The sequence below is a fragment of the Pelophylax lessonae genome (assembly GCF_965119305.1).
Source record: "Pelophylax lessonae genome assembly, chromosome: 4".
Lineage (NCBI taxonomy): Eukaryota > Metazoa > Chordata > Amphibia > Anura > Ranidae > Pelophylax > Pelophylax lessonae.
In genome coordinates, this window is record NC_138771.1 from 177,911,199 (window position 1) to 177,931,816 (window position 20,618).

The 20,618-nt window shown below is 39.6% G+C and overlaps 1 protein-coding gene across 1 annotated transcript in view; it reads right to left on the minus strand.

The window, feature by feature from the left end:
- Positions 1 to 19,751, minus strand: part of FRMD4A (FERM domain containing 4A) — a 580,110-nt gene extending 560,359 nt beyond the window's left edge. The window contains exon 1 of the mRNA XM_082254218.1: positions 19,447 to 19,751. Coding sequence (XP_082110344.1) covers positions 19,447 to 19,479 — 33 coding nt within the window. The 5' untranslated portion in view covers positions 19,480 to 19,751. The remainder of the gene's footprint in view (positions 1 to 19,446) is intronic.
- Positions 19,752 to 20,618: the final 867 nt, after the last annotated feature.

A 20,618-nucleotide genomic window follows, 5' to 3' on the forward strand; every position in this document is an offset into this window, starting at 1 on the left:
CCAAAACTAAAAACAAAATGTATGTCTTTAGTTATACTTTAAGCAGGCCAGACTCTGCAGTGTTTTGGCTAGCATGGTAAAGAAGACCATTAGGGAATGTATTGGTTTGACCTCAAGGCATGTCAGGGCTCTAAGGATCCATGATATGTTTTAGGCATGAGACCAATGATGGTGGTGGGATAAAAAGGAAATGATTTTTAAGATAAATAAATCAATGTATGTATTGCTCAGAACTTTACAGCCAATGCCACCGTATGTATTAGCATACAGCTTTGAATGAGTTTCCATACATCGGATGTTTGGGGATATAGTCAAGTGGTTAGATAGTTTTAGAAGCTCTTACTGTAAAATAATTGTACATACAGTAGTAATGTTAAATTTTATTAAAAAGAGGAAGACTTGAAGCGGTCACAATCCTATGGAATCATTTAATGCCCTTTGAGGAGCCTTTGTTTCCCTTTCTCCAAAGAAAGGGGATGAAAATGGGAAATATGAATGAAAGGAATACAAGGGGCGCTGGATAATTCCTGAGGTAAAAAATAAAAAGGTTAGCTATCTTAATGTACATGTAGCTGGTTTATCTTGTCTGTAATAATATAGTTCTTGAAGCTAAGAAGCAGCTGTTAGACATTACCAGTAATTGCTGTATGCTGTCATCACATTTGCGTACAAGAGTAGAGCAGCAACAAACTATCAATCAGTAACGTGGATATTTCCACTGGCTCAGATCATTGAAAGTGCTTCTTCTCATTGTCATGGCAACAACCTCAGCAACCACACAGTTTGATGCTTGATTGCTTTACTCGCTATTCCGGAAAGCAGTTGTATTGCTACATTAATTTTATTTTTCTAAACCTCATTTATTTTAGATAGTAAATAACCTGGAACTAATTTTGAACCATGAAATGAAACCAGGACTTAGAACCACAACATGAAAAGAATTCATATTAAAATAATTCTTGATGTACACTACATAAATTTCCTAAAGGACCTGTGAGAAGCTATCTATTATAATAACCATCATATATCTCAGAAAAGACCAAACAACTATATGCTTAGATATTGTTCATTACATTACTGGATGTACAGTTTTCAAAAAATAGTTACATATTGCTAACAAGAAGGAAAGCAGGACAGAAGGATTTGACGCCCAAGGTACAGTGGTCAACGTATTAATTTACTCAAACATATATTTATAAGCCTACCTATATATTGACAATTCCTACTATCTCCAGTGCCACATGCAAAGGGATTTGGTTTGGAATTCAGTGATTATTTTAACTGGTGACAGAATTGTTAGTGGGCATCTTTAGAAAATAATTCACAGATACACTATGTTAAGCTGGCTATACATGTCCCTGATAAACCAAATAAAATGCGAGCCATTGGTGGCCCTGTTGGCATTCTGAAGCCGAACATCCTTTTGAAAATGAATTAGCCAGACAGAAAATTTGTGGGCAAACCGCGGTTACATCCAATCAGATGCAGGTGTTGTGGTTCTGGCTTTAAAATACAAAAGCCAGAAGGGAAGATTGATCCATCCATGCTAGTGTGGCTATGTGGATCAACACATATCTTACAGTGTATGGCCACCTTAAGGCTCTGTTCCAATTTTTGTGTTTCAGGAATGCATGTGTATTGCAGCATACGCACTACCATGTAGTTAAGTGTGCTGCGCAAGAAAAAAATACATACACTTTTATGGTGTGATTTGATGCGGTATGCAGCCCATTCCAATAAAAGCTTAAAAAAATGCACATCAAAGTGTGTGCATTACTGCAGTTCATAGATGTGAACCTAGCCAAAAGGTTGCTAATATACTTGGCTATTTCTCATTAATCAGGTGATAAATTCTGCTCATGCAAAGCAAAACTTGGTAACTATAATAGGCTGAAATCAACTGGATACTCCATCTAGGATTGAGTTTTTGCTTTAAAGGGTTAACATGGCTTTAACACTAGAGAAAAAAGAAGAATAAAATCTCATCCACTCTGCCACCATGACCTGATACAAGTTCAGATATGATGAAGGTTACAAAGCTCCTCAATGAATGGTCTATTGATGGTGTGGCAACTGGGGTGTGGTCATTGGCAAAACATTCCAGGCTTAAGGGGTAACTCCACTTTCGTGGGGGGGGATAGTAAATAAAAAAAAACAATATAGCGTATACAATTGCGACACAAAACACAAAACATAATGCAATTAAATGTTATTAAAAATCGCCTTTCCTTTTCAATCTGCAGCTGTTGCAATTTTCTGAAATTGCAATGCAATATGGCTACCTGGAGCTGTTCTGTACACAAAATGTGTACTGACCACACCCCAGAAACATAATTTCCTGCTTGTGTGATTGGCTCACCAATTTTCCCAGAAGTCTGCCTAAGATACAAGTCAGATTTCTGGCATCCCCTGCAACAAAAATGTCATTTTTGGTGAGATAATCCCAATAGGAACAGGTCTAAAGGGATGCAGGCCCAACAGCTTCCCTCATTAGAGCTCTACAGCTGCCACAGCTGATAGATAATTATGAAACCACTCCCATTAGACCCACTAAATCCTTGTAATGTACATAGATCACCCAGGGGGAATGTTACGCTTTAAGTACTACAATGAATCTCTATGAAATTGTATCATGCTGGGGCTGGATGGTAGGAAAGAAATAAAAACGCACGGGAGCTTTACTACTTCAAAGTGAACCCTAGACTTGAATTTTCAAAGTAAGGAGGACTAAACTCTGTATAAAGAACGCACCCTTATGAATTATTTTAACCAATTAGGGGGTGTACTAGCAGTTTCCTTGTTATGGCCATACCAGTGGGCTTTTATCATTTAGTAAAGGTGGTACCCAGAATAGTTTTTAAAGTATAAACAGAGCACATATACACTGCAAAATCACCACTGACCTGGAACAGAAGAACCTTCTGTCCAAATGTCTGACAAAAAGGAAGCACTAGCAATGAACTGCAATAGACAAAATCCGCACTTCATCTCCAAGTGTTGGGGCACTGACTGAAGGAAACTCTTGGGTACTGTAGAGCAATGTTTCTCAACTCCAGTTCTAAAGTACCCCCAACAGGTCATATTTTCAGGCTTTACATTATTTTGCACAAGTGATTTGATCAGTTTCACTGCCTTAGTAATTACCACAGCCTTTTCATCTGAGGAAATCCTGAAAACATGACCTGCTGGGTGTACTTGAGGACTGGGGTTGAGAAACATTGCTGTAGAGAAGCAATAGGCACCTATACACCCTGGTAAAATTCTGGTGGAGGAAAGGAGAGGGATTTTACTGGTCTCATAGGGAAAGAAAGCAAAAGTTTTCCCCACCTTGATGTCTAGGAACCAGTCTTTGTGTGAAGTTTTTTTTAAGACAAACCTGTCGAGTTTTTCTCTGCAGCAGGTAATGCTCTGCATACTCCAGTACTCCAGCTCAAAGGTACACTTAGCCTCTAAATGTTACAAAAAAAAAAAAAACCTGTTGGGCAGTGAATGAAGATTCGCTAATGTTAGTGGGTGAGAACAGACCAGATCGAGGTCACGTTTTAGGGTTTACCTACACAGGGTTTGCCTTGTAGCATGCACAAGCACAATTCCACACACCCCGACACCCCCACTCCCTCACATTGTTTTGGGCCCCAAAATGCTTCCTGCATTTACATTGTTGCTACCTGTGTAGGCAAAAAATGGATCTAATCTGCTCCAGTTTTTGAATTCCATGCTTGGGCATGTTTAGCAATCACAAGGATGTGTACCAAGCCTATTTTCACCCGATTTTCCTCCTTTCAGTTCTGTTCCGTTTTTACAAATGGAACAGAACCCCATTTTTTCTTCCGTGTAAAAAAAGGAAAGGAAGGAAAATCGGATGTCAGCGGTGTCATCCGCTGACATCCGCAATGCCATATACTTACATTATGTCCGCATATCATCCGCAAACGGATGGGATGATATGCGGGCACACGGAGCGGATGACAGAAATGTCATCCGCTCCGTGGAAAAAAAAAAAAAAAAAAGTCCCGCAGCGGACCTTTCACACGGAGCGGCCACAGGTTGAGCACCCATGAAGTACACCATTAAACCCAACAGATCATTTTACTCATCTCTAATTAACAGTTTGTGAACCCTTGCTAAACTGCACAATAAAGCTCACTCTTGTATTTTTTCATATTATCCTGCTTATTGTATCTCTTATAAAGCACATATTCAATAACACGGAACAAGAGAAGAGACTTCATGGAACTTATTCTGGACAGGGGCTTTTGGGGTACATCTTTCTAATAACTTTAGAAGAGCTTTGTGGAAAGGGTCATAGCATCAGAATCATTCGGTGCCTGAGCAGTTTCTCTATCAGTGGTGGGATCTATAATTAATATCTTGTATGTGGTACATGTTTTGCAAAAACCTAATAAAAATCATTTACAAAAAAAAAAATATATATATATCTTGTATGTGGTTTATCATAGATTTTGAACAGTTAATAAAAAAGTTATGCATTCAAAACTGAACAAACAATTGATGGAATAAATATAACATTAAATATAAGCTGGACAAACTGCATACAATAGTTAAATGTGCTAAACTGTTAAAAAACAACAGGGTATCCCAGAGCAACAAGTAATACCAAGTAGCTAGTGCTAATCAGAAATAATTTGCAACTGCAGAAGGTCCACTAAATTTACCTTTATTTAGGGCTCTTTCACACGGAGTGGACCGCATTGCGGTCCATTCCGGCACTTTTTTTTTTTTTTTTTCACGGAGCGGATGACACTTGTGTCATCTGCTCCGTATGTCCGCATATCATCCCATCCGTTTGCGGATGATATACGGACATAATATATGTTTATGGGCATTGTGGATGTCAGCGGATGACACCGCTGACATCCGATTTTGCATCAGTTCCGTCTTTTAAACGGAACAAAAATAAGGTTCTGTTCCGGTGGTCATCCGCTGAATGGATGGTCATCCGCTGACATCCGCAATGCCATTGACATACATTATGTCCGTAAATCACCCGCAAAAAAATAGGATGTTTTACGGACATGCGGAACGCCCGTGTGAAAGGGCCCTTACAAGTGTTCTATATTAAACAAACTATTTACATTGTTACTATGTAGGACTGCATACTTTTTTTCCCAAAATGATTTGCTTTGCATTTCTTTCATATTTCAAGGTGTGTGAGTGCAATTTCAGTTGGCTAAGAGAAAGAATGGTTTTAGGTCCAAGAAAAACACTAGCTTGCATCTCGCTAGGGTTGGATTAAAGCTGAACCAAAGACAAATTTACAGCACAGTTCTGTCTGACAGGACAGGCTGCCTGATTTTTATCTGCTGTGGTTCAGTAACACTTACAGGACTTGTTTCTCCACCAGCCTGTGACTGGACAGGGAGAAGAGAAGCAGCAAGCTGAAGAGCTAATTTCTCTGTTCTCTCTCCTCCTGTGAGAATGTCACTTGTTACCACATGAGCACTGCAGCACAAATGATTGGCTTCTTGTACTGCTTTCCCCTCTCCTAGCCTAAACTCTGCTGTACAGGGACTGCATGAGGCTGAAACCAAGTTACATTTGGGTACTTACACTGTTTGTATTGGAAAAAAATGTAATGATTTATTAAAAAAATACAGGGCTAAAATAAGTTGTGCCTTTAATATCTGCCTGAAGTTGAGCTTTAAGGAGCAAACAGAAGGCGAGAAGACCAGATTACAGGAATTAACCAACAGCAGGCCAGCCAGGGGGAGAAGATGAATGCCAGCATGAACATCAGGGGCACTCGAGTGCATTTGTGCCTGACTAAAGTAAAAGAGAGAATATGGATTTCTGTATTTTGTGATAAATGTTTGGAATATATACTGGCAGGTTTTCATATGACCACAGGCAGAGGAAAGGGAGACTGCATATACCAACAAACTTTAACAAAAAGGCAGTTAACTTTATTTTCTTTTAAAGCGTCAGTTGACCTTCACAGAATTTTTTTTAATGTGAACTAACACTGGACACCCTCCCCACCCCCCACTTTACTTACCTTTAGGGGTCCCAAGCTGTCAGCATTCCCACAGCAGCTCCATCAGTTTAGGGATTCTGAATTCCTGCTCTTTTTCATCAGACCAATCAGAATCCATGGCTGACCAATCAGAATTCATTTGGTCTGTCCTGGAAGCGCTAAGGGAGAAGAGCTGGGGTTTCATATCCCCAGACTGATAGAGCTGCTACAACTCCAGAGGTAAAAACTGCGGGTACCATGGGGGTTGGGGGGGTGTAAAGATGAACTAACCCTTTAGTCCCTAATCCATGGTATATAACACAAATATAACTTATCTATGTAGAGAATTGAGCTATACAGGATCTCAAGGAAGCTTTTGCAGACAAAAATACAGAGGCAGACATTGCTGAGCAATTTCTGAAAATGCTTTCCTGGCTGTCATACTAAACTTCCAACTTCAAAATTTCTGAGACATTGGCCTGTACTTGCAGGCAGCAAGTGAAGTCAGAACCCCTTATTTGCCTACTCATTCTGGGTCAGTGACTTAGCGGGTACAGAGGCCATTAGATTTGCATGCCAGCCAGGCAGCTGGAATTTTCAGAGAGAGAAGTCAGCAGTGAAATCTTCCATATTTCTCTCAGCTCAGTTTTTCTTTATACGTCTGCTTTGCCCTAGGATGAGCACCACGTCCAAGAGTTAGACAATGGCAGTCTCCAGTGCTGGAAGAGAGCCACAGCTGTAACACATACCAGCCATCCTGACCAGGTCTGTTTAAAGAACAGTCATTCTGGTTTAGGCAGTACTCAAACAATGCTAGAACAAAGAAATGTTTACCTTCAGAGCATATTCAGTACGCGGTGTCCAAGAAACCTGAACCAGTTTACAAGTGAAAGTGGATGATAGTGAAAGAACATAATAAGAACGAGAACACAAAAGGAAACAATACATGGAATGTTTACTGAGGCCAATAAAGGCTTTTAAATAGTTTGTATGTGCGCTCCTAAGTCGCAGGGTGTCTAGGCGCACAAAAAGGGGGGAGTAAAATTAAGGGTGCCACATCCTGAGTAGTAGTAGAGAGAATGGAAGGGAAGGAATTGGACTTTATTGGCACCGGTATTAAAATTGTATATTTTATTAGAAAATTCACAGAAACATAAATAACAAAAAACACAAAAGAGAGAGATAAAAAAGGCCAACATACAATGTACATATAATACAGTAAGGCAGCAAAGCCTCAAAACAGTGTGAAAATCGCATAGCCTGTCAAATACTAATGATTGTAACAACAGTCACATATAACAATCACATATATTACAGAATAACCTGTGTTCATGAGGCGGCCAAAGAGAGGGATAATGACCGTCTCTGAAGGTCGTCTGTACAGAGTGGGTACACAGATGTTAGGTTGAATCCCAGCTGCCCTACATGTTTCGCTTAACCTAGTAAGCTTCTTCTGGAGCATGTGGTGAAAACAGACATCTGCATAGGGACAAAACAATGATAGTAAATATCCTAATATATAGGCATACAAAGTAGGATTTGACATATATATGTAGAGGTTGTTGTACAGTCATCCAACTGAATAGAGCTAACAACCAACCAATACATGATTACTCTTGGGGCTACATATAATACCCTTGTCACACCAAGGGGAGGGGGGTAAAGGTAGGGAAGCAGAAAAAGAAGAGGAAAGAGGGGGGAAAAAGAAACGGGGGGGGGGGGGAAGGGAGAAGAAAAGGAGGGGGGGGAAAGGGGGGAGGGAAAGGGAAGATGAAGGGAGAGGGGGAAGGGAGAAAACAGGGAAGGAAGGGCCTGAATGCTGGGAGTGCCTACCAGGTTGGGCTAACGGTTGGGCTGCCAATCGGCGCCCCCGTTGACGTGGATAGTAGGAAGTGCTGTGGGTCGGCTGACTCACAAGGGCTCCATCCCCCAGCCATGACGTGGCCAGCCTTGTGCTGGGTCACCATGGTGACGCCTACGGCCCGCACATGTGCGGGGAATACCGGCCGGGGGTGATGACGTCACAAATGACTCATCACCAGGGACCACGGCGCTTAAATAGAGCGCGCTACTCGCTCTAAACATGGCGGTATCCCCATCCGGGGGGGGGGGGGGTATATATAGGGTCGCTGTATTGGGAGCATACTCATGCCTAACACACCTGGGTAAGTGCATTTATATATCTGTTTCTTTTGGGCTAATATGTCACCACATACCGCTGTCTGTGAATTTACTATCCATATTATCCAACAGGTCCTAGGCATATGAGGTGTACCCACCTCGCCTGCCCTTGTTTTGGCTCTATAGGTCGGGGCATTCTTTTCCTCCGGCCTCTTCATACAATCCCCTTTGTTGGGATCGGATTTCCATGACAGTGAGCCCTTGATTATGATCTGTATCTATGTGAGTGACGCCCTAATGAGATTCATTGGCTATTAAGTTGCTATTTCTGCTCTATTACACCCCGGTGTTTTGTGGGTACTGAATACAACAGGGATCTCTACATTTATTCCAGGCACTCTATCTTTATTTTTAATCTTGCTTGTGCATGTTGCTTCACTATTTGGGTCTGCTATTCCCTCTAACAGTCTAGGCATACGTTATTAACCCTTGCATGTAATTGGGGTTTCTGTATTGGTGGTTTTTTCACTTGCACTGTAGGTGAGGTTTTGGGCAATAGTCCTTACCCTAGCTCCCTTTTTATTTCATCAGTACCTGGTCGACTGTATATCCTACTCATTACATTATTCATTTCAGGTTATATGAAGTACTCTGTCTTATGTTAATTCCGGCAATTGTGTTAGGCAGTTTGCTCCAACCACAGCGTACCGACCCCCCTCGTTATTATTCCAGCTTACCAGGCTGGGTTTATTACAAGGTCTGATCACCTGAAATCTTTCTCAGGTATGTATCTTCGTTTAACACATGACTATAGTTGTGGTTCCTTCCACTAGAATATTCCCTCATACCAGATACCTGGTCCCTACTTTGGCTCCATTTGTGTCTGCGGGCCTGGTAGGCACTCCCAGCATTCAGGCCCTTCCTTCCCTGTTTTCTCCCTTCCCCCTCTCCCTTCATCTTCCCTTTCCCTCCCCCCTCCCTCCTTTTCTTCTCCCTCCCCCCCCCGTTTCTTTTTCCCCCCCTCTTTCCTCTTCTTTTTCTGCTTCCCTACCTTTACCCCCCTCCCCTTGGTGTGACAAGGGTATTATATGTAGCCCCAAGAGTAATCATGTATTGGTTGGTTGTTAGCTCTATTCAGTTGGATGACTGTACAACAACCTCTACATATATATGTCAAATCCTACTTTGTATGCCTATATATTAGGATATTTACTATCATTGTTTTGTCCCTATGCAGATGTCTGTTTTCACCACATGCTCCAGAAGAAGCTTACTAGGTTAAGCGAAACATGTAGGGCAGCTGGGATTCAACCTAACATCTGTGTACCCACTCTGTACAGACGACCTTCAGAGACGGTCATTATCCCTCTCTTTGGCCGCCTCATGAACACAGGTTATTCTGTAATATATGTGATTGTTATATGTGACTGTTGTTACAATCATTAGTATTTGACAGGCTATGCGATTTTCACACTGTTTTGAGGCTTTGCCGCCTTACTGTATTATATGTACATTGTATGTTGGCCTTTTTTATCTCTCTCTTTTGTGTTTTTTGTTATTTATGTTTCTGTGAATTTTCTAATAAAATATACAATTTTAATACCGGTGCCAATAAAGTCCAATTCCTTCCCTTCCATTCTCAATAAAGGTTTTTGTCAATAATGTGATTTAAGGGAACTCTATTCTAGCCACTTACAGGCAACCGAAGTAGCAAATATACCTAAATATACTTAAGATGAGTGCAATACATAAGTCATGCACAATGTAGACAAATATTTGAGAGCCATGCTCAATAATGGAATACAAAATGTCTCTTGCACACTTTACTAGCCAGCAAAACATCTAACTAAACTCTCTCAACTCAAATGTTCAATGATGGGAGAAATGTATGAACCGCATACCAATAAAAGCATGGAATTCAGTAGCATCTCTCACAGAACTCTTTCTGTAACCAGTCAATTCCTGTGCATAAAGCAGTTGGCTAAGTTATAGAAAACACACCATGGTAAGTATGCAGCAAGGCCAAACATATTTTAGCTTGTTTCTAGCCATCTTTACCTATGCTGCACCAATATTAGACCTGCTCATTTATAGCACCTTTTATTACAATGAAATGATATGATGATGGCTTAGTCCCACCAACAGTCATAAGAAGTCTAAAGCTAATTTCGATAGCAGCCAGTTAAACTGACAGTTAGGACTGTAAGAAAAAACAAAACCACCAGAAATGTTCACATGAAAAGCTGGTTAACAGTACCTAGGCGGCAGAATTTCCACTGAATTTTATATAATATAATATAATATAATATAATATAATATAATATAATATAATATAATATTTATTGACTACAAAGTAAGTTTTTCCATTCCAGTAAGATATCAACCAAGAAATGAGGGCTTTTATTTATCAAATATGGACCTAGAAAATATGTAATAAAATAAATACCCACAAGGGCAGGCACAATGGACTTGGTCTTTTTGTCATTTTTCTATGTTTCTTTGCTTCTGTGTAGGAATAAACAAAATCTTTCCAACAGCAAACTATTCTATGTCGCTACTTCTCCAGCATACCTAACAAAGTCCTGTAGACCTCCAAACTTTCATCTTTAAAGCAATGCCACATGGGCGGTGTCCTTTCCGATTAAATTTATGCGGAACAGACACAGACACAGGTGTCACAAAAGTAACATCCGTTCCATTGAGCTCCCATTCTGCAGGGGATCTGTGAACAGGTCCCCTGCTGAATGGGAGCTCAGTGGAACAGATCCTACTTTTGTGACACCTGTCCGTCCAGTTTTTTCCTCATGGAGCTTAATGGACCCATGTTAGGTTTATGGTTATGGGCAGGTGAATGTAAACCGAAATGCACCAGTGTACATTCTTTTCCCTCAAATCCATCACATTTATGTCCAAAATCCAGAAAAAGGCGCAAATATTTTCGTTTTTTTTTCTTTGGAGGTCCATTTACATCTGCTTACCCATAGGTTAACCTTAAACTTCTACTCAGACCTGACAGGACAAAAGACAGGCGGATCTTATCAGGACGGTTGTGTAAAAGAAGTCCAACTGAGACTTGCATTCTAAAATAATAAAACAAAAAATAAGCAAAGATATTGATTCTATAAAAAAGTGTATATATATATATATATATATATATATATATATATATATATATATATATATATATGTTAATGTACATTTTTTATTATCATTTTACAATTGCTTTGGCCCCCTGTGCTGCTGGGCCTATTGCAGTTGAATGCTACAGTTACACCCTTGTGTATGTAGTAAAATCACTTTTCTCTAACCCTGATGGAGAAATACCTTTTACTGGAATCATCTGCCCAATAAAATACTACTTAGCTAGACTAACAAACTTTTTAAAAAAAAGGAGAAATAATATTCTTTAAATAAAAATTTCCAGGATAATTCACCATGCAACTAGGTACAACCAGTAAGGACAAAGAAATGGTTATTATTCAACAACGCAGAAACCTTTAGTAAGACCTACACCACTTAGTAGGTAATTTCCTCACACCTTGTAAATTATTTAGCAATGATTCCTTTCCATCCAAGGAAATCAGTTTATGTCTTGAGCTTATTCTTTCCAGGAGCTAAATGTTCAAATAATACTATTTGCAAACCTGAAAACACATTTCTAGAAAATAGTCAAATCAATCATTTCCCTCAAGCCAATGAGGCACCTGTACATGATAATGTGTAGCCAAGTCAACACCTTGAGCATTTGGTTGGGTGGGGGTTTAAATTACTAGAATTCCTTTGACATCTCAAAATCCTGCTGGCAACGCTGAGAGGATTCTTGTGAAATATGAAAGGCAGTCAACTACAAATGACACATTAAATAGGAAAATATAATTAGGTACTTCAAAGAAAGAAAAAAAAAAGAGAGAGAGAGAGAGAGAGAGAAGGAGAAAAAGATACACAGACAGTTGGACAAGCATAAAGGAAATGCAGAAGGAGCATTTGTAGGAAGAATACATCATCAGTCATTATATGGTTTACTACAATAAACTCCACCAAGCATTATTACACAAGAGCATCAATTTCCTTTGACATGTTTATTAGTGACTGTATTTAACTATGGCTTGACCACATAAAAGCAATTCCAGCAACACTAAGTGGCAATATACATTGACCAGTGTCAGCCAAAACTATTTAATATGGTTTAGGATAAAAGAAAAAAACATCCTAAGTCTTTTCTTTATAATATTACCGATTATTTTGTTTGCAGAGCTTGTACAATCTCATGAATATTTATGTGACTTTTATGCAAATCCCAAAATAAAAATGCATTGAGCTCAATGATTCAGTTGGGTTAAGTATGTAAGATGGAATAAGGTAATTACCATTTTATGTGCAATTTATAGGCACCCTTATTCAGATGGAGAGCAAGTTGGTGTCTAAACATGGCTTGATAATGAATCGTGTTACCATTTAAAAAAAAACAAATCCCTCAGTTCTCCAAGGCAGAAATTATAGAGTGCAGCTCTTGCAAACACATGGCCCAGTGAGAAAGCTTCCTAAGCTGCCTGCGCCGGGGTTAAGATTTTGAATACGTGAACCATCAAAAAAAATCATGGAGTAATTTTAGACCAAAGGTCCTTATAACTCAGCAATACGATGCAATGCAATCCAGATTTATATAATAAAAATTACCTTTCTCCTATTGTTTTGTTTAATGATACTTAAGAAATAAAGTGTTTTTTTAAAGTGTATGTCCAACATAATCTTTTTAAAGTTATTGGACTGGAGTGGGGAAGAGTTAGAACCCTGGTCAGTTTTGACTGCTCTCCGGTGCTCCATTGGAGAGTTTTTTTTACTGTCTAACTGACAATGGTTTTAACTACTTAAGCCCCGGAAGATTTTACCCCCTTCCTGACCAGGGGGTTTTTTGCGATTTTTTACTGCGCAAATTTAACGGACAATTGCGCGGTCGTGCGACGCTGTACCTAAACTAATTTCACTTCCTTTTTTTCCCACAAACAGAGCTTTCTTTTGGTGGTATTTGATCACCTGTGCGATATTTTGATCATGCGCTATAAACAAAAAAAGAGCGTAAATTTTGCAAAAATAAGAATATTTTTCACTTTTTTTTATATGAAATTCCCCCCCCAAAAAAATGTAAAAATCAAAATTTTTTAACATTTTCGGCCAATTTGTTTTATGCTACCTATGTTTGGTAAAAAAAAATCGTATTTTGATTGGTTTGCGCAAAAGTTATCACGTTTACTAACAAAGGGAAAGATTTTTGTCATTTTTGGTGTTTTTTTTTTTAACGAGTAATGGCGGCGATCTGCGATTTTTTTGCGGTACTGCGACATTGCGGCGGACAGATCGGACCCTTGACTGACATTTTTGACACTTTTGGGGGTACCAGTGACATTACTGCAGTAATCAGTGCTATACATATGCACTGTTACTGTAAAAATGACACTGGCAGGGAAGGGGTTAACTGTATTGGACAGGGAGGGGTTAAGTGTGTCCTAGGGGTGTGTTTCTAACTGTAGTGGGACAGGTCTCCTATTGTAAAAACAGAGATCAACGGTTCTACATAGTAGAACCGTCTGATCTCCATTTTTACACAGGGGAGAATGACAGGCAGCTTGTTTACATAAGCCGTCCGCCTTTCTCCCGCTCTACCGACGATCGTAGTGTGACCCGATGTCCGCCGGTCACACGGCCGGACTTCTCTGTGAACGAGCCGAGGCACGCGCGCGCCTCAGCGGGCGTGGGCTCGCCCGCTATTGGCTCAAAACCCGGTGACAGGCTAGCGACGTAGATCTACGTCACTCTGCCTGGCCGGGGCTGACTGCCGCAGTAAATATACTGTGCGCAGTCGGCAACCGGCTAACAGACAAGAAATTAGAGGAAATCTCCAACAGCAACCCAAATAGTAAGCTAAACACTTTTTTTTTTTAAAGAGCAGAAAAATCTTGTATTGCAAAATCTTACATGCAGTCTTTTTCTTTCCATAAATATGTTTTATTCATGTGCGTCTTTTCTGGAAGTGTCTAATACTGTCTGTGCTGGTCCAGCCCCTCTGCCCCTAAGTAAACTTTTTTGTAGCTGTCTGGAGAGGAGCAAAGGGGAGTAGCAAAGGGGAATACTATAGAGCAGCCTTTCTCAACCTTTTCAACACAGAGGAACCCTTGAAATAAATGTATGGGCTCAGGGAACCCCTGCTAAAAATTAAAATTCTACAACTCGTGACACATTAGTGTGACAGTCAGTGGGAAGAATGCTCCTTACTCTTGTCATCATTGGAAAGAATTATCCCCTTACAGATAGCTAAAAGGAACAATGGTGTCATTGGGAACTTATCTGAGAGGCAGAAATTTCCCATTTCTCAAGGAGCCCCTAGCAACCTCAGGAGGAACCCTGGTTGAGAAACCCTGCTATAGAGTGTCACTTGAGAGACAGTTCTGAGTCTGCTGACATCATTTTGTAGATGACAGCAACCAAGCGGCAGTCTCAGGCCTTTGGATTTCACACATAAAAAAGTAAAATGAGCAAGTATTATTATAGGAAGATTTTTAGTAAAATGAATGGTCTAGTGACAGGGTCTCTTTAAGTAGGGTAAAGCTAAAACCCCTGTCAGCATTTTATCGCTGTTTGTATCCCTGTAGCAGATACTGCTTCCTATTTGCTAAAACCATTGTCACCATAACAGTAAGTGAGGGTACATCTCTCTAAGGGAAGCCTGGCAGATGTTCTTATCCTTTGGTAAATGACAAAAAGGAAATTTACAGTTATGCAGTCCACTAGATCTGGCCAGATCCCTTCTGTGTTTGACTCTGCAGGCAGGACTCAGACAGTCTCAGAACAGCAGTGTATTAAAAGAGAAAGTTTTTTTGGCCATACTTCTTTTGTGGGTCACAGAAGTACACTTAATTTTGCTCTTCTGTGACCCAGATTCAGCTAATAGCAGGCTATTGCCTGCTATTTGCTGACATGGCAGAGCCGCACCAGACCCTGAAATGAGCCCGACAATATTATTTTGATTTACCTGGCTGCCTGATTGACAGCTGGAGCCGAGACGCAGACCGACAACTGAGTGATCAGTGGTCATGTAATCGCTCAGTTCTTGGCCTTAGAGCAAATGTAGGACAGCTGCAGCATCACACAGATGCTGCAGCATGAAGGTGAGTATATAGGTTTATTGTTTTCATAAGCCTTTCTTTAGGTATGCGCTATCATACGTCTTTTTAAAAATTGCACATTTTATAATTCATCTGATTAGAACTTGGAAGTCCACAATCATCATCTGGCTTGGATTTGTTTAGAACTGTTTCTTTTAAGAGATGAACACAGCAACTGTCAAACTGGAGTGGTGCTGAATCATGAAAACTTGGGCAAAGAAATATAAAGCTACTGTTTCAAGCAACCAACTTTTAAGCTTGATTTCTCAGTGCAATTAGTCAATGAAAGCTAAAATCTGGTTGTTGGTAATCAGCCCTAGCCTTATGTTTCATTCATACTGTGACTGAAGTCATGCAAAATGCAGCTACACGTAGAGATCTCACTTTGTGGTCATATCATCTTAAAATATCATTCCACCTGCACTCGGTGCATATGTCATCTCTGTACTTGAGATTCTAATCCTGCGCACTTTCTGGAAGGATGTGCTATGACATGCACTCCCCCCCCCCCCCCACTGGAATCCCTAAATGATATAAGAAGCCAGAGGGTGCATCAGTCCAACCAACATACTGCATCTATAACTGAAATAATATTTCTGGATTGACTGACTTTTTTTAATGGGAACCTAACATTAGAAAAACATTGGAGTTGCCATTGATATCCTTTTCCTTCTGAAGATGCTAGTTGACTACCCTTTAGCATACTTTTTAACTTTCCAAAATGATAAAGAGGTAGTATGTATGCAAAATGCACGTCCCTTTCACCTCGTGGTTTCACAGACCACAAATACCTAATATGTAGAAAATGATTGCATAAGGCACACAATTTATTTTTTGACCTATATTTTCTCTTTATATTGGCTTTTCAAAATAACATATGGAGTAATATAGAGGTTGAAAAAAATGTAGTACAGCCTAACACTTTTGGTAGTAAAATAGTACCATTTATATAGAGCTGTACACATCAGACCAAACAGAGGGAAAACTGAGGCTGCATGAGGGACAGAGGGATATGGTCTCAAAAGATGGAGAGCCCCTCCAAATGAAGAACAGTTGAGAGCTCTCGCCTTAGTACTTCGAATCACTTGCCTTGAAAAGTATGCAAACAAGCATTCTTACTTTTCTCTGACTTTCCTGATCTACCTACTTGTTCTGGATCAATGACTAAGAAAGTAAGCCAGAGTCAAGGACAACAACTGCCAAGCTACTAGCAGTTTTATAAAGAGGCCAACATTGACAGCTCCCCCATATTTAAAAAATGACAGGTTCACTATATAGTATATGTTTTTATTGGTTTAAGTAGCTCTGCTTGTGTCAGTTTGCATATCCATTGGTTTTGCAAACCCCATCTTTCACTTGTAATATTTGACCTAGGAAAGGTCCACTGTGTCAACTTCCATCACACTTTATCAATTGAGAACCAAGATAGTGACAGGCATGTCTATGGTATTCATTATGTACTCCCAGTCCTCCTACCCATGAAATTGCAGCCTTACACATTCAGATCTTAGTGACAGTCACAATGTGTGAACTGCCATGAACATAAAGATAAGCTGATGACAGTTAGATGAAACATAATGATTGATTACAGTGTTTGAATGTTAAATCAGGAGCAAGCTTCTTAAAAATGATTCAGGAACTCAGTGAGCTGAAAAGACTACAATAAGACAACGTTCAAAGAAATACAATTTTTTTTCACACTCAAGCTTTGAAAAAAACAGATTGACCATATAGTGTAGGTTACAACATGGGTTCTTCCAGTTCGGCACATTTCTCTGATCTGATAAGAGACTGTAAAAGAGAAATTGACCAACTGCCCTAGGTTACAGAGAACTTATTTAATATCACCGTGACTGACAGGAGCAAACCACCATCAGTCGTGTCAGCAAAAAGAAAGAACTAGGTCAATTCCTATTAGGTAGGAATCTTCACCAGAAGCAAGAATAATTTAATGCACATGATAACAATATTAACCTAATATCTTGTCTGTTCGGGTAATTTAGCAATGTCTTGTACTCTGCAGAAGTGTAAGATCTATACATATCAAATGACAGTGTATGCAATGATGTAGCTTAGTCCTTAAAGTACATCAGCCAATATTAGCTTGGATGAAGGAGCTGTCCAATAGTCAGAGAATTTATAAAGGGGTTTTATTGGTGACAAATGATCTATAGTGTAAACAAATGATATTCTGTAACTTGTAGGAAAGCAGTATAGTGTTTGTGACAACCAGTCATTAGGTTCACATATGTGCTCTTGCATTTTTATGTGTTTCATTTTTTGTGAAGTATGTGCCAAAAACACGCATTGTCGCAAAAAAAGACGCACATGTACTTTTTTCCAAGAGGCACAGAAAAAGAAATGCACAGATGTGAATGGGCCCCATAGAAAATATGTGTTAATCAACACGCATAAAATCATATAGGTGCAAATGTGGACTAATATATTCATATATCATGTAAGCAATACAATGTAAAACCAAGGTTCCAAGGTACCAAGTTCAATAAAGATATCAAAAGTTCATCTACAATAGGCTTTTAATAGCAGAGCTACATAAAACCCTCAAATACCTTATAAAATTCTTGTTCATTTGGTCACACTGGAATACTAGTCATGCTCCTGGCTTGATCCATAAACCCTCATCAGGTTCACTCCAGTAAAAAGAATTCCAATTACTCTATGGCAAAAACCAATACTTGCTTACAGAAATAAACACAGTCACAATCACAGGTTTGTAGAAGCATTTCACGTTATTGATTTCTTGTTGTAACAATTACATTCTGTTTAAATGAAAACAGCTTCCTTTAAATTAACACTGGCAATGCATAGCGTGATTATGTGTTAGAACAACAGAAAATCCTTCCTATGCTGTTCAGTTTTCTTATCATCACACAGCACCATGTAACATCAGGCTAGTAAAATGGGATGAACAAGATGACAAAGATACAATTCTAGTTGTGTCTTAAGGTTGTATTTAGGGTACTCCTACCAAACTTCTGGCTACAAGGCAAGGGCGTTGCTAAACCCTGGCACCCAGAGCATGGGCTCCAGGTCTTCCTTTGAGTGCCCTGGGTCTTTTACTGAATGCCCCTGGTCTTTTTCCAAGTGCTTTGGGTCTTCTACTGAGCACCTTGGGTCTTCTACTGAGTGCATTGGGTCTTTTACCAAGTGCCTTGGGTCTTCTACTGAGTGTCCTAGGTCTTTTACTGAGTGCCCTGGGTCTTCCACTAAGCTTCCCAGGTCTCCTTGGAGATACGGAGATGATACAGTCTACGCATTATACAGTTTAGGAACATGGTATCATTTATCTACTCTTTAATTCTTCCGATATTTATTTTATCATCATAATTCCTATTACAGCTTTTAGACCGATTTATTTTTGTTCAGTTAAAAAAAAGAAAAGGTTATATTCTACCAGCCCTGCACCATTTTAATCTGGTGCCCTTCATCTATTAGGACACTAGAAATGCCCCTGCTACAGACCTCTGTACATCTAAGGGTCCTTTCACATAGGCCTTCCTATCAGATCTACCGATCATTTTTTTTAGGCAGACCAGATCAGATGCTCCATGTAACTCCATGGGCAGGCGAAAGTAAATGGACATATACGTGCACTTGCGTACACTTATCTGTGAGTCTGTCCATATCCAGAAAAAAAAGGAAAGCAACTCTTCTGTCCTTTTTTGTTTTTCTTAACCTAAACGTGATGGATCAGGGGTAGCCTGATGTAAACAGACGCAAGTGCATTTTCATCAGATCCAGAAAGGTCAAAAGGCAGGAAAAAACTGACACAGGCATGGATGTCACAAAAGTGACACTGTCCCGCTCTGCTGTGATTCATCAGAGATATGTTCACAGATCCCCTGCACAGCAGACCTAATAGAGATCCTTAGCCTTAGATTTGATTCAAAGTAGTCATAATGGTGTTCTAACAGCCCCTCAACATTTTAATCTGTGTGCTCAAAGGTACCCCTGGGCTTTTGGGATGTTAGAAACTCCTCTGCCACAGTGCAACTCCGTACACCTCATCCATCCATCAAGACTTTATAAACTGGAGAATGCTAGAGCTACATCACACACCTGTGCAGCATCAGGACCACTCTTACACACAGTCATTAAACCAAAATCCACTATCCTTCAGAAATAAGTATATCTTTAAAAGATAGATCATTGGATTTAAGGGAGTCTTACCTTAGCTCTCATTGGAGATAGTAGTCCTTCCATTTTGATCTAATCCTCATACCAATCCTATTCCTCCAGTTGAGTCAGCTTTGTTCCTTATTGAACCATCCCAGGAGCAAAGATACAAGCCAAGAGCCCAAGTAAATGAAGCAGCAGACGTGGAGTGAGTGTCAGCTTAGAGACTCCAGCGCTGGGCTTCCCAGTCATTAGCCTCCTGCACAGACAGCCTGCCTCTCACTCTCTGCTCCAGCTGCCTGCAGCTATGCTGCTTCTCCTGACAAACGATCCCAGCCTTACGTAATGCACAGAGAAGAAGGAAAGTGATCCCAGCACTGAGATCAGGTCACACAGGACGACAAGGGAGGAAGGTGTGCTCATTGTCCTATGCAAGGCACAGCTCAGAATAGGAAGAGCCCCACCTTCTACAGGCTTCCCTCTCATACATGCAAACCCACACTATATACAGTATACAACTACCAGTGTTTACTAACATGACACATAGAAGTGTGTAACTTGTGTATGTGTTATTATATATATATATATATATATATATATATATAAAATATATATTGTTTAATTAAAATAACTATAGTAGATGTAAACCCATCTGGACAACATTTCATTTGTTAAAGGCATTTTCCACCTTCTCAAAAGAAATAAAAAAATGCACTTTCAAAATAAAATAAAAAAAATGTTCATTTATATATTTTTTTGCATTTGAGCCTGCAAAGTATTGCAACCGTGATCAGTGGATTGTGGCTGGCTGACTGGACATACACTATTAGATTTTTGCTCAATCTGCAGGTACTCTATACAGCACTGATGGACAAATCAATATACAACCATACGACATAGCAGTACACTGTTTATCCAATGCACAGCGTACAACCATTTACTATATACGTATTCTACTGTACCAATATACTGCATATCCAATGCACAGTGTAAACCATATACCGTATATGTAAACCAGTGTACCAATATGCTGTATATCCAATGCATAGTATAAATGATATACTGTATATGTAAACCAGTGTACCACTATACCATTTATACAATGCACAGTGTACAACCATATATCATATTTGTCTACTACTGTACCAATATATCGTATATCCAATGCACAATGTACAGCCATATGCCTTATATGTATCCTTCTGTACCAATATATCATATATAAA